At 41.4% G+C, this 14,706-nt stretch overlaps 2 protein-coding genes across 2 annotated transcripts in view; one reads left to right on the forward strand and one right to left on the reverse strand.

Moving 5' to 3' along the window:
• The first annotated feature begins 6,218 nt into the window (after nt 1–6,218).
• LOC119430371 (gastrula zinc finger protein XlCGF57.1) lies at nt 6,219–8,947 on the forward strand. Its single transcript, XM_037697776.1, has 3 exons — nt 6,219–6,341; nt 7,100–8,257; nt 8,414–8,947. The coding sequence occupies exons 1-3, from the start codon at nt 6,219–6,221 to the stop codon at nt 8,945–8,947; spliced, it is 1,815 nt and encodes a 604-aa protein (XP_037553704.1).
• Nucleotides 8,948–12,115: 3,168 nt separating this feature from the next.
• The window catches only part of LOC119430372 (zinc finger protein 200), a 3,930-nt gene continuing 1,339 nt past the window's right edge, over nt 12,116–14,706 (reverse strand). Inside the window, exons 2-3 of the mRNA XM_037697778.1 lie at nt 12,796–13,305; nt 12,116–12,123 (exon numbers count right to left, since the gene is read on the reverse strand). Of these exons, the coding sequence (XP_037553706.1) occupies nt 12,116–12,123; nt 12,796–13,305 (518 nt within the window). The remainder of the gene's footprint in view (nt 12,124–12,795; nt 13,306–14,706) is intronic.

The raw sequence follows: 14,706 nt of genomic DNA on the forward strand, positions 1-14,706 counted from the left end.
AGACTGAAACATGAACAGAACCAGAGACTGAAACATGAACAGAACCTCAAATTCAAGAAAATTCAAGTCCTGCTCTTTAAAGCAGTCTCTGGGGACAAATGTCTTGTTGGGTACCGATCTTGCGTTCATCAAAGATATCCTGATAGGGTCCAAAACAGACACAGCAGTGGTGAGGGAAGTGCACGTCAGCGACCGCAGATTTTGAAGATCAGCACCTCCTTGTGCCGCACGCAGGTAAATAACTCCAGTTGTTTACATGGTCTGAGCGTACGGGAAGCTGGCCAGCATCAGGGCCTCTGAAACACCATGGGTCAGAGAGTTGATGGTCAGATCCAGAACGAACCCTGTAATCCTTGGCAGAATAATCCAAACGGTGTCTCAGCTTCACCAACTCCCCAGCACGCTTTCCTCGATGTCTGTAACTCTACCTCCAGGGAGAAGGGCCAGGGCCACGAAGTAGGAAAGCAGGAATCTTGGACAGAACTGGTTGAAGAGAGTCCTGACCGCTGTAGAAAAACTCTGCATGCAATTCCATAGATCTATGGAGCTCCAAAAAAGTGTCCGATGATCATACTGTAGATATGAGTCAACACACTGCGCAAAACATTGTAAAAATAGCAAAAATAAAAACAACAGACAGCGATGAACAGCAAGCCCTACACACTGGCGCCATCTTGGAATTCCTTTAATTTAATTGGTCAGAAAACTCGCCTGACCTTAACTCCATAGAAGATCTATGGTGTATTGTGTAGAGGAAGATGATGCACCAGAGCCAACAATTCAGAAGAGCCGAAGGCCACGATCAGAACACCTGAGCTCTCAGAACCTGAGCAGAGACACAGACTGATCCACTCCCTGACACGATGCAGTGATGCAGTAATCCAGATACAAGGAGCAACAACTAAGTACTGATGCTGAACATGCTCGTACTTTAAAGTTGGTCAACATTTCTAAAAATCCTTTTTTTATTGGTCTTAATATTCTAATTTTCTGAATTTGGGGTTTTCATTATCAGCAACATTAAAAGAAATAAACATTTAAAATATATCAGTCTGTGTGTAATGAATGAATATAATATACAAGTTTCACTTTTTGAATGGAATTACTGAAATAAATAAACTTTTTCATGATATTCTAATAATAATAATTCTAATGATAATTCTAATGGTCTTCAGTTGATCCAAAATGCTGCTGCCAGAGTCTTAACTGGAGTTACTGGGAGAGATCATATCTCTCCAGTTTTAGCTTCTCTCCATTGGCTCCCTGTCAAATCCAGAATAGAATTCTAAATCTTACTTCTAACCTACAAAGCTCTCAACAACCTAGCTCCATCTTATATTACAGATCTTATTGTTCCATATTTTCCTAACAGAGCACTTCACTCTCAGACTGCAGGTTTACTTGTGGTTCCTAGAGTTTCCAGCAGCAGAATGTGAGGAAGATCTTTCAGTTCTCAGGCTCCTCTCTTGTGGAACCAACTTCCAGTTTCTGTCCATGAGGCTGACACATTGTCCAGTTTTAAAACTTTCCTTTTTGATAAATCCTATAGTTAGGTTGTTATGCTGCTATAGACTTAGACTACTAGAGGACAAACTGACCTCATTTCCTTAAATGAATTGTTAAAATTGAATAGTTTTCATTTGATACTATTTCTATCTTAACATGTGATTCTGGTTCTGCTAAAGGTTTCTTCCTCATGAAGGAGTTTTTCTTTCCACTGTCGCCTTCATGCTTGTTCAAGATGAGAGTTCAGTGATGGAGTTAAACTCAAAGCTGCTCCTCAGATAAATAATGTTCAATTATTATTTTATAGATGAATGTTTCTGTTCAATTATTATTTTATAGATGAATGTTTCTGTTCAATTATTATTTTATAGATGAATGTTTCTGTTCAATTATTATTTTATATATGAATGTTTCTGTTCAGTCCCTGAGACGACTTCTGTTGTGACTTGGAGCTTTAGAAATTGAATTGAATAGAAAAGATGTCAGAAGATCAGTGGTTGGAAGTAAAACATGAAAAACATCTGGAGCAGAGACAAAACGAGTACAGGTAACTCCAAATTGCAGCTAAAGTGACTGAAATAAGAGTTTAAAACTGCAGCCGGTCAGTCGTCAGGATAGAAAAGGTGTTTGTTTTTTAAAAACAACAAAACAAAACATGTGTACATCTTTCATAAAACTCTGCACTCTGGGCCTTTGACTTCTTCTGGCTGCTTCAGTGGGATTTCTGGATGGAACGAGGCAGCGAAGAGGGTCCAAGCCAACCAGCCCCTGCCACTCCTTTGATGTGAAGCGGTCCACATGTGAAACTGTCAACCAGCTTTGTGGATCCATAATGTGATGGAGTGTTGATAGCTGGTGTGTGAGACCACCAGACAGCAAACAGATTTATTACACCAATACCAATTTATTTATAAAGCACTTTAAACAGTGACAAAGCACACCAAAGTGCTGTACAGGGACAAACAGAGCAAGGACATAGCAACAGATTACATAACAGGACACCAAAAAGTAGAAACCAACAAAAACAATAATGGATAACAACAACAACTGCAACATGACCAACACAGTGTGATGCACACAGACTCAGCACAGATCACACAGTGCAGAAAGCCAGGGAATAGAAGTGTGTTTTTAAGCAAGATTTAAAAACTGTGAGGGAGGGGGCCTGTCTAACGAGCAGAGGTAACTCATTCCAAAGTCTTGGTCCTGCTACAGAGAAGGCCCTGTCACCTCTGCGCTTGAGACGGGTTCCTGGGACTGTTAGGAGCAACTGGTCTGCTGATCTGAGAGAACGTGGTGGGACATACGGCTGGAGCAGATCAGTAAGATAGGAGGGGGCAGAGCTGTTTAGTGATTTATAGACATACAAGAGTATTTTGAATTTGATTCGAAGGTGAACCGGAAGCCAGTGTAGGGAGGCCAAAACAGGAGTAATGTGCTCTCTTTTGCTTGTGCTGGTCCAAAACCGGACTGCTGCATTTTGGACCAGTTGGAGTCTAGCTATGGAGGTCTGACTGATACCAAAAAGGAGTGAGTTGCAATAGTCGAGCCTGGATGTAATGAATGCATGAATTACTGTCTCCAGGTTATTTCTGGACAATATGGGCTTCAGCTTAGACAGTCTCCTCAGCTGGAAAAAGCAGGATTTAACAATCATATTTACATGATTGTTGAGTTTCAGAGAAGGGTCAAGTATCACTCCTAGATTAGTGACTCTTTGTTTCACTAACGGTGACAGAACGGATAGGTCGATGCAGTGGTTGGTGATTGTGTCATTGGGAGGAAACAGCATAACTTCAGATTTCTTCTCGTTGAAACTCAAGAAATTTAAAGCCATCCAATCTCTGATGTCAGCCAGGCAGTCCAGTAACGGTTGAATAGAGCGAGTACCGTTGAGTCTGAGGGGGAAGTAGATTTGGCAGTCGTCGGCGTAAAAATGAAAAGGTATGTTATGTTTCCTGAAAATAGCACCTAGTGGCAGCAGGTATAAAGAAAATAAAAGAGGACCAAGGATGGACCCTTGCGGTACCCCCCATTTAAGCGCTGCCGAGGCTGAACTAAAATCTTTGATGGAGACACAAAAGGACCTGTCAGCGAGGTAAGATCTAAACCATTCGAGGGCTGACCCAGTGATGCCCACCCACTGCTCTAACCTCGCAATGAGGATCTTGTGGTCGATTGTATCAAAGGCAGATGTGAGGTCCAGTAAGAGAAGGAGCACAGAATCACCAGCGTCTGAATAGGAGAATGTCGTTAAAAACCTTAAGTAGAGCAGTTTCATGAGGAAAGACCCTTGAGGAAACACAGAAACTTTGCATTTAGTTTAAAAAATATATTCACTTTTCAAAATCACCAGCCTTACCAGTTCATGCATAATCAATAAAGTCTGCTCACTGAGTGTTATATTTGAAAGAAGAATGCAGTTATATTATTTTTAACAGTTTTAAGTAGGGGTGCACCGATTGCAGTTTTCTGACCGATCACAGATTTCTAAAAAGCCTGACCTGCCGATTTTGTTTTATAAGCGACACTGTCAGGAGTTTTAAAGTCACAATTAACCTTCAATTTTCCAATCTTATTTTATGAAACAATATAGTATAAACAATACAAACTTGTTTTAACTGGCCATGAGGTAGTGCTCTGAAATATAAATGAAGTTCAGACAATTGTTAAAACTAAAAAAATCTGTAAAATCTGTTTCTCATGCAAGTATCAGCCGATTTCCCAAAATTAAAGAAATCAGGGCCAATAAATCACCTGTTTTTCTACCCAGTGAGACTACCACTTGAGTTATGGCAAACCCCCACTGCAGCCTCTCCTCTAAGGGGTATATCGGACCAATCTAGCACTTGAGCTTTACCCAGAATGACGTTAGATTAGTTCTGTTTAAGGCTGTGTTGGAGGTGATTCACCCAGACTGTTCACGACCATCAGTTGCGAGCCACACCCTTATCTCACCCCGAGACTCGTCCAACCTAGTAGTCGGGGTTGGGACGTTGATCAAGGGGAAACTGGCATTTTTAGGCCGCTCACCTCCTATTGTATAACTGCAATTGTTACTGATCTGGTAGTTTTCAGAATCTAGGTACAAGATTCCAGGGTGTTGTTTGATCCAAGCTGCAAAACCTTTAAAAACCTCCTTTTTCTGATGAAATTGAACCAAGCTTCTCTAACTTTTGATAGTCCAGAATTTTACATTTTATGCTTTGCTTTAATCAAGGATTTGCAGGGATACAGCGTTATCAGCACATTATAATTGATTACATATGATTATTTTAAAAAATTCTAATGACAGAGAGTTCATGCCTGGTTCCAGGGACTGTCTTATTGGTTTATGTGACATTCAAGGTCCTTGGGTGTCCACAAGGTGTGGCTCCCCTGACTCCGATGAGCCAGGTTGGAGAGTCCTGTCTCCTAACTCTTGAATTGTCTTTATAGACCAGCCTGTTCCTAATACAGTGGACTGTTATGCACTTGGAGCCCCAAGGCAGGTTAAAACCCCTCAAACATCTAAGTCTGTCTCACAAACCAACCAACCAAGTTTAGCCAAACCTGTTACAAACCACCTTGACAGCACACAATTTATGCAATGACTTTTCAAGAATGCTGGAAGCAAAACAACACTCTCTCATCCTGACTCTACCGCCTAATTTTGAAACACTGTTATTTCATCTAAAAAAGTTAAATCTGGTCCTCTGGACATTCAAAAAAAAAAAAAAAAAAGCAAATCAACAAAAAAATGTAGTTTGGACAATGGGTAGGAGTCGCTCACCATTTCTGCCCGAATACTTTTGGAAAATGGCATGATAATATCTCTTCAAGAGCCCTGGAAGAAATCTCCCTTAACTCTCCAAAAGCTGTCCTGATCCTGAGGAATCTGGTCTGGCGTCAGCCCGACTGAACAAAAGGTATTCCCATCTTGATGAATAAAAATTCTCTTATGAACTGTTCCAGGTTCCTCTATGTAGCTCCTGGGGATGCAGCCACATCGTCCTACTCTTTAGACTACCACAGTCCATTCAGCACTGTCCTACTACTGGGCTTGACTTTTATTGACTTTGAGTTTGCTGATCAAACCCAGTTTTTCCCCCTTACTAGTTTGATCTAGTTAATGATTGGTTGTAGTTGTCTTTGTGCCTTTTTAAGGCATCAAGTTGTGTTACTGCTCGGCTTCTCAGCTCACCAGTCATGACACACAATCTTTCCTACAGCCCGTTTCCTTTTATGGTAAAGAGGGCTGCTTTGCTCGATTTCTACATGCAATGCTGTTTACAAGGTACTTACACACTGTTCTGCTGAGGTCAGCCTGCAGCATTCCAAAGGAAATGCTGCATCTCTCTGGAATGTTGTTAGGCCTCCCCAGATATTAGCTCCGTCAACTTGCCTTTTCCCTCTCTCCCAGAACGCAGCATGAATTCATATACATTTCATTCATTTTACTTCACCTTAATCACAGGATGTAATATGGAATACAATAATCACATCATGCATGAATACAATACCGTATATTCTATTATGATGACTTTATGTGATATTGTACTCCACTTTAATCATAGTGTAGAGTACAAATCTGTCACATTTGGGTGTCCATGGCAGAGCCGATTTTATTCTAAACGACCTTACTTGACACACCCCTAGTTTTAAGTTCAGCTTTATTAAATATCATCATTACCATCACCTGTCCCTTAAAAGGATGTGCCACCTCAACACCAATGGCAGGGACGTGCCACTTTGACACTGAGGGCAGGAACATGCCACCAATGGCAGGGATGTGCTACCTCAACACTGATAGCAGGGATGTGCCACCGACTGAAGGGACGTGCCACCTAGACAATGTCTGTGTAATTAAAGGGTTTATCCATTCAGTTCACCAGCAGATTGTTAAAGGTTCCTGTTGAAATGTGACAGAAATCAGTGTTTCCCCTAGGACACTTGCCTTTGCAGTGCGCTCATTTCTTCAAGGATTTTTGTCAACAAAGTGGGAGAGGAGATGGAGACACGTCTGTGTTGCTGCATGCTAGTTTAGCCCTACTTTAGTGCTGCAGTTGTTAACCGGGGGAACGCTTGAGAGGAATAGAACGCTACATCTGTTTGTAGCATTTTAGCTAGTGCGTCTGTATTGTGCACTGCTAGTTTATCGCTGTCAGGACAACTAAAGACCCAGTTGTCGGGGGTGGGGATTGTAGGCAAAGGAGAACATTTTGGTAGGCGGGGTGCTCGCGTCTGTTGATAGGGCGGGGCATCCTCCTTGAATAACAGTAGGGGAAACACTGGAACTGCAGTAAAACTGTTAAGCAACATTGTATTCACTGGCTGAAAAAAATAATAGGTTTTTGAGTGTTTGAGCATCTGATCAAGCTCAAAACCAGTTGATGAAGTAATGACCCCCCTGTCTGCTTACAGAACTAACTTCTTCTGACTCAGTATTTCTGGCGTTCTGATACCTAAAATATTTTTTTCTGAATGTTGGATCTGTTTCTCTCAGCTGTTAATGTAGAAAATAATTGAACATTTTCAGGTTTTTCTGTAAATTTGTCAAAAACAGTTATAATAATTTTTTTCCTGTTTTTTTTTTTCTTTTCTTTCCCCTCAGACCATCAACATCATGTCTGTTAAGACTCAGGAGGTACTTGATGTCCAAGAGAGGACCTTGAGTCTGGACCAAGACAAACAGAAACCTCTGCTGATAAAAGAAGAACCGGATGGACCAGAACTTCCAGAGATCAAAGAGGAAAAGGAGCCAGGACATCTACAGATCAATGAAGAAGAGGAGGAGCTGAACAACAGCCAGGATGAAGAGCTGCTGGAGCCGAAGCAGGAGGCTGATACTGTCATGGTGACTGTTGACTTTGAGGAGAGCGATCCGAGCGAACCAGAACCAAATATAGACCAGTCGGACTCTAACTCTCTTGAAGCTGAGAACCAAAACCACAAAGGAAGCAAAGCTAAAGGCTCCAGATCCAGCAGAAACCAGAAGCCAAACCCAAAGAAGAGACAACATAAGACAAACTGTCTTGTAGACAACACCAGCAATTCAAAAGAGCAGAAACCCGCCACAGAGAAAACACTGTACACGTGTGAAGTCTGTGGGAAAGCTTTCACTCGGAACAGTAACTTAACTTTCCACATGAAAACTCATACAGGTGAGACTTCGTACACATGTGATATGTGTGGGAAAAGTTTTACCCGGAACAGCAACTTAACCAATCATATGAGGTTTCATGCAGGAGAGAATCCATACGCCTGTGAAGTATGTGGGAAATCTCTAAGTGACAATGCCAGTTTAACTTCTCACATGAGAACTCACACAGGTGAGAAACCCTTCCTGTGTATGACCTGTGGAAAAAGTTTCAGCGCAAGAGGTAGTTTAATTTCTCACATGAGAACGCACACTGGTGAGAAGCCTTTCCCATGTCAGACCTGTGGGAAAAGTTTTGTTGTGAAGAGTCATTTGATTACTCATGTGAGAATTCATACAGGAGAGAAACCATACTCATGTCACATCTGTGAAAAGGGGTTTGGATCAAGAAGTAACTTGATGACTCACATGAGAACTCATTCAGGTGAGAAACCTTTCCCTTGTTTGAGCTGTGGGAAACATTTCACTGTAAAAAGTCATTTAATTACCCACATGAGAACCCACACTGGTGAGAAACCGTTCCCCTGTCTGACCTGTGGAAGAAGTTTTAGTCTTAAAAGTCAGATGATTCTCCATATGAGAATTCATTCTGGTGAGAAACCTTTCCCATGTGTGACATGTGGGAAAAGTTTTAGAGTAAAAACAAGCTTGACTATTCACATGAAAACTCACACAAATGAGAAGCTGTACACATGTGAAGTGTGTTTTAAAAGTTTTAGTCAAAATGGCCGCTTGACAGCTCACATGAAAACGCACTCTTGTGAGAAGCCTTTCCCATGCCTGACCTGTGGGAAAAGTTTCAGAGAGAAAACATATCTGAGTGCACACATGAGAACGCACACAGATGATCAGACATTCCTGTGCGTTATCTGTGGAAACAGCTTTAGCAGGAAGTGCAACCTGGACCGACACATGAGAACACACACCGGTGAAAAACCATACCCTTGTAAAATCTGTGGCAAATCCTTCAACCATCATGGTAGCCTGACTGTTCACATGAGAAGACACACAGGTGAGAAGCCCTATCCATGCGTCACCTGTGGGAAAAACTTCAGTGTGAAAAGTTACCTGATTATTCATATGAGATCTCACACAGGTGAGAAACCGTACTCATGTCTGACATGTAAGAAAAAATTCATTTTAAGAAGTCATCTGACTCGCCACATGAGAACTCACACGGGTGAGAAACCTTTTTGTTGTGGAACCTGTGGGAAAAGTTTCAGTGTAAGAAGTCGTTTGGCTGTTCATGTGAAAACTCACCCAGGTGAGAAGCCTGTTTTAGCCAACACTCAAAAAAACTAACTCCCTGCACGAGAACTGATGACGTCTTCTACTTTAAAGGCATAACAGCTGTCAACTCACAGCTTCTCAGTGTTTTTTGATTCTACATTACATACATCTGTCAAGAATGTCCAAGGTGAAGTCCTTTGTTTGAATGTAAACGAACATCTCATAAATGTTGGCAACAGGACTGCTGAGTTTAGAACAAATTATTCAGGTGGCATTTAGTTATGGATGTTGCGTATTTAGAGGTTATTTTATCATCATTGATGCACATGTTAAACTCGATTCAGAAACTAGAAGTCATGTATTTTGACAGCTGTTATGGTTTTAAGTTTCTGTCTCAGAATTAGTTTGGTTAAACACTTGAAATTCCACTCACTGACAAATTTAGTGATAAATTGGTTTAAATATTTTGCAGATGCTAACATTTCCTAGTTTCACACTTCTGTGGTCTTTTTAAAAATTGTATCACGTGAGCTACTAAAATAACACGGTAATATTAGTTTTTAATGAGTAGATAAATAAAGTTTTGGATTTTGATGCAAACAAAAAGAAATATGCTGGCTTCTCATCAGGCTGGGGCTGTGGGAAGAAGAAAATTATAAGAAAATACATTTTTTTTTAACTTTGAAACACGACACGTTTAGAACGAAACCTGCCACAAGACTGCATTTATATAAAATATATCAACAATATCAAATACAGCTCTAGAGTTTGTAGAAAGTCATGGCGGCTCAGAAAAATCTGCAAGAAAAACTTTCAAAATCATTGTAACATGTTAAAAACATGGAAGGTGAGCACTTTCGTAATGTTTCTAAACGTTTTAGAAACTTTGTCGCCAACAGTCACCGCTCAGAGATTCTTCTTGAACTTGCTCAGTGGACACCCGAGAGTTGGCGGGTGGTTCTGAAAGATATTTGGGGTTTTGTCCCGATACGAGATGGAAAAATCAGATAAAACCTGAACTGAGGTCATAGTTCTAAATTAAATCGACTGATTGTTCTGAGAGGCTTTTTATGTTTAAGTTCTGTTCGGAGCTCCAGTTTTCTTCTTTAGAGATCTTTGATGACATGTTGGTTCTTCTGACAGAGGATGCTGAAGAGGAATATGAAGCTTTAGAACCAAAACAAAAAGGAAAATTTGTTTAGAAAACAAAGTTAAAAACTTTTTATTTGGTAAATGGATCATGTCCCTGCAGTGTGGAGGAACGTGTTGCATGTGTAGTATTTGTTGTTTGTACCAACATAGTAGTAATGTGTACTCTGATGTATTCTCTGTAGATTTATACTTTGTTAACTGTGGCGGCCATCTTCTCTGCTGAACCAACAGGAAGTCATAGCTCCTGCTGGTTTTGTTTAACAGGAATTTATTTTGAAAGTATCCTGTTTTCTTTCTTTACGTTAAAAACAAACAGAAATAAAGTTTCTGTTCTTCAGACTGTTGTTCCTGAGTTTATTCATCCTGAGGCCTCTGGAATTAACATTTTGTACATTTGTGTTTTTAATTCAACTAAATGAACAAATAAAGACTTTGCATGAAGGTTATGTGTATTTTATTTGTTGGTTGGTTGGTTGGTTGGATGGATGGATTCTTTGATGCATCCAGTAGCATTTTCTAATTGTACAAAAAAATACATGAACAATCAAAAGAAGCAGAATACACATGCATCCATCCATCATCTTTACCCGCTTCTTCCTTTTTGGGTCGTGGGGTCACTGGTGCCCGTGTCCATTGGACATTCAAGCACCGGGGCTTCAGCGGTCTGCTGCTCTTGCTGAACCTGAAACGGGCAACTCGACCCCGGCCAGCCGTGCTCCGTCTGCCCGTCTCTGAGGAGGAGAAGACTGAGCGCGGCTGACTGAAATCAGGCTGCCTGCTGCGGACTGAACAAGAAGAATCGCTGAAGCCCCGGAGCTCGAATGTTTACAGAGAAGTTGCTAAACTTCATCATGATTCATGACCAACTCCTATCAGTTGTAGAAAACAGGAGTTCACAGCTTGATACTTGCAGCCAAGATATAGTTTACTCTCCAGGAGATATTTATCAGAACAACAGTAGACAATCATAAAAAAACATATGAATTCAAAATTAAAAGAAAATTATATTTAAATAAAACGAAACAAAAACAGCTACATAAAGTGATGTAAAATACTAAAAAACATGTCTGTGTTGGTTTATGTCGTGAACTTAGCAGATGTTTAAAGCCATTTACTGTTTTTATTTTATTTATTCATTTAAGAGACGAAACAAATTATAATCAAAAACAAAACATTGAATGAAAAGAGTGCAGAAAGAAGACAAAAATTCTTATATCTCCCTTGTATTAAAAAAAATATAAAATAACTTTAAACATTCACTTAAATCTCTTTAATATCCACTTTAAAGCTAGGGGGGAAAAAACACGTTTTGTGTTAGCAGAATTTAATTCTAACTTTAAAACTTATCCAACATTAATCAAACTTACCTCAAGTTGCCTTTTTCGACATGCTTGCATATATTTGTACAAATTGTACTTGAGAGATTATTACAGCCTCATATAAAATCATTGATGAGCATGATATCAGAACTGGATCAATATCGGCCAATAATCCAGATTTAGGTATCGGGATCGGATTGGAAGTAAAAAAAAAAGTGGATTGGTGCATCCCTAATTTCTACGACCATGTACACGTACTTGGTGTCGCACAATGAACTGCCCGGCGACAAACTGTTTCGTATGTGACACCAATGTATTAAATTTCCCTTCTTCATCCCTGATCTGGTTTAATGGTCTTTTCTTGCGTTTTCCACCCCCCAAGAGTCAAGTGATCTTTTCCTCCTTGTCTGTTGACGCCATGACTGAAATGGTGAGAAATGAAGGAATTTGTCACGAGCAAATTAAACTCAGGTCCAGCGTGGCTGCGGGAGGGGCTGGAGATTTCCTGGTGGGCTGGTCTGATGTGTGGATTGCAGGACCAGTGCTCCCTGTTTTTTATTTTTTTAGAACTTTTTATTAACAACATATAAACACAGAACACCGCTGCGGCTGGGGCTGCCAACTCTCGTTTTTTTTTTGTATGACCTGTCAATCCAGTGGGCGTGTCAGCAAATGACCAATCGTCAACTTCAATTTGTCCGAAGGTAAATGCCCCTTGCCTGCGGAGCTAGTCTGCAGCCGCTCAGGGTGGATGCTCGAGGATGAAGTCTCAACCCTCTGCGGACAGTGTGCATCAAGTCTTTACGGAAAAAGGTCCGCACGAGTATACTGGAGCCTTTAGTGGGGACTCAGTCCGCTCTGTGTTACAGAGTCCTGATGACTCCTAACTTGTGCTCCTTTTAAATGTGAACAGCTGGTTCTGTCAGCAGCAAACTGGTTGATTCACTATGAGAAGGTGCTATTTATAAGACTGAGTTTGCTGCGGCGCCTATTCAACAAACAGAACTTGTTTATTGTTTTTCTTGTTGGATTTTATACAAAAGAAGATTAGGCCCACAACTATTTTATTTATTTATTTTCAGAATTCTGGGGGGGAAAGCAATCCACTGTGGCACTGATGACCTTCTGTAGTTTCAGACTCCAGCTGGGTTTAAAAAACTCAGAACCAACAAGTCTAACAGGACTAACCATCCCCGTCACAGTGAGTCCTCATGTGTTTGACTAAATTCCCCTTTTGGCTGAAGCTCTTCCTACAGATGGGACAGGAGAAAGGCCTCTCACCTGTGTGAGTCCTCAGGTGAGTGGTCAGGTGAGAACTCTGGGTGAACCCTTTCCCACAGAGTTCACATGGATATGGTCTCTCTCCCGTGTGAACTCTTGTGTGGAATATTAAACTTTGTGTGTGCCTGAAATTTTTCCCACAGGTCAGACAGGAGAAGGGCTTCTCACCTGTGTGGGTTCTAACGTGATCGTTCAGGTGAGAACCCTTTGAGAAACGTTTGCCACATGAATCACACTGAAACGGCTTCACAGTTGCATCATAGGTTCTGGACTTCTTTCGTTCTGGACAGTCCACAACATTTCTGAGTTCTCTGGTTTCTGGACTTCTCTGGTTTCGCTTCAGCTCCTGTTCTCTGCTGGATCCAGGGTCTTCAGACCAGCTTCCTGCCTGATCCTGGTCAGCTTCAGGAGAGTTCTGAGAAAATAACTGGTCCCAATTTGGCTCTGGTTCCCAGTGAATTCTGTCCTCATGAGCAGGAGCTTCCTGTTTCAGTGAAAGCTGTGCTTCGTCCCGACTGACACAGAGTTCCTCCTGTTCCTCTTTCAGCTGTGAAAGTTCTGGTTCCTCCTCTGGAGTTTCTGGTTCCTCCTGGTCCAAACTGGAGCTCTTCCCCTGAATCCTAAGCTGCTGCTCAGTGAGAACCTTCTCCTCCTTCCAGACCTGATGCTGTGGGACATCTAGGCAGACAGAAGAAAGAGACGATAAGAAAACAAACTTGATTTTAAACTTTTCATCCACTTACTGACATAAACTCTTTAAATCAATAATCACTTCCGATTGTGTTGGGAAGAGGACGCTCCGAAAACGCAGCTCTGATCAGAACTTCAGGCGAGTCGCCCTTGTTATAAACTGTTTTTCTGTTCCTTGAATTTGTCGTTAGTGTCCTTATGTTTTTGAGATACCTGGGACACAGTCACGAGGTGCTGCAGAGTGCTTGAGCTAACTGGCAGATTTCAACGCAGGCAACGCTGAGATCGTACCATTGCTGAGTGACTGCTTGCATCAAATTCACACAACGCTCGATCATCCAACCTAAAACCAACTTCACTGCGGTCTTTTATCATTCAAGACTTCTGGTTTTTATCAGTGTATTGGAGATCTGCTAGCTCTTGCTAATGTTAGCTTAGCATAGCTTCTGGTTTTATCACTTTGTGTGTCAGATGTTTAAGTTATTCCACTACTTCCTTTAACGATAATGGTATGTAACAAATGTATTATGGTAGCTTTGGAGGAGAGGCTGTTTGAACTAGAAGATCGTCTCCGTGTTGATGAAATACCATTAGCTAGCCAGGTCCCCTTAGACAGCGCAAAGCCACTGAAGCTAGCTCCAGTTAGCAGTCTGGAACCTCAGGCCGGCTGGGTGACGGTCCGGAGCAAGCATAGTGCTAAGGCTAAGCCCCCCAGTTCACCACTGACCCGTTCACGTTTCTAATAGATTTTCCTCGCTCAGTGACACACCCGCTGAGAAGAAGACCCTGGTTATTGGAAGCTCCATAGTCCAAAACGTGGCTTTAGGGACTCCAGCGGCCATAGTCAAATGCATTCCGGGGGCCAGAGCGGGCGACATAGAATCTTATCTGAAACTGCTGACTAAGGCTAAAGCTAAATACGGTAAGATTGTTATTCACGTTGGCGGTAATGACACCCGGTCTTTTTATGTGGTGTTCAAAAAATACATCACTGTTTTCTGTATTTTTAACTTTAACCTCACATCAAAAATCAAACTTTGAAAAACTGTCCTGCGCACTCATTTGATTTTGATTTTTGTTTTCTATCAAATGTGTGACCTGGAAGTTGTTTGTGTGTGCGTGTGGTGTGTGTGCGTGCATATCTATGACATCGCTGGAAACACACTTGGCATTAATCAAAAAGTTGCTTAAGACAGGCAAGACACACACAGAGATTTCCTCTACACTGCAGCAGATGTGGATCCAACTGAGCTCGGACACGAGTGTCAGAAGAGTGTGTGCACAGAACAACAGAGTGTGTGCACAGAACAACAGAGTGTGTGCACAGAACAATAGAGTGTGTGCACAGAACAACAGAGTGTGTGCACAGAACAACAGAGTGTGTGCACA

The sequence above is a fragment of the Nematolebias whitei genome, chromosome 3 (genome assembly GCF_014905685.2).
Source record: "Nematolebias whitei isolate Nwh7 chromosome 3, NemWhi1, whole genome shotgun sequence".
NCBI lineage: Eukaryota > Metazoa > Chordata > Actinopteri > Cyprinodontiformes > Rivulidae > Nematolebias > Nematolebias whitei.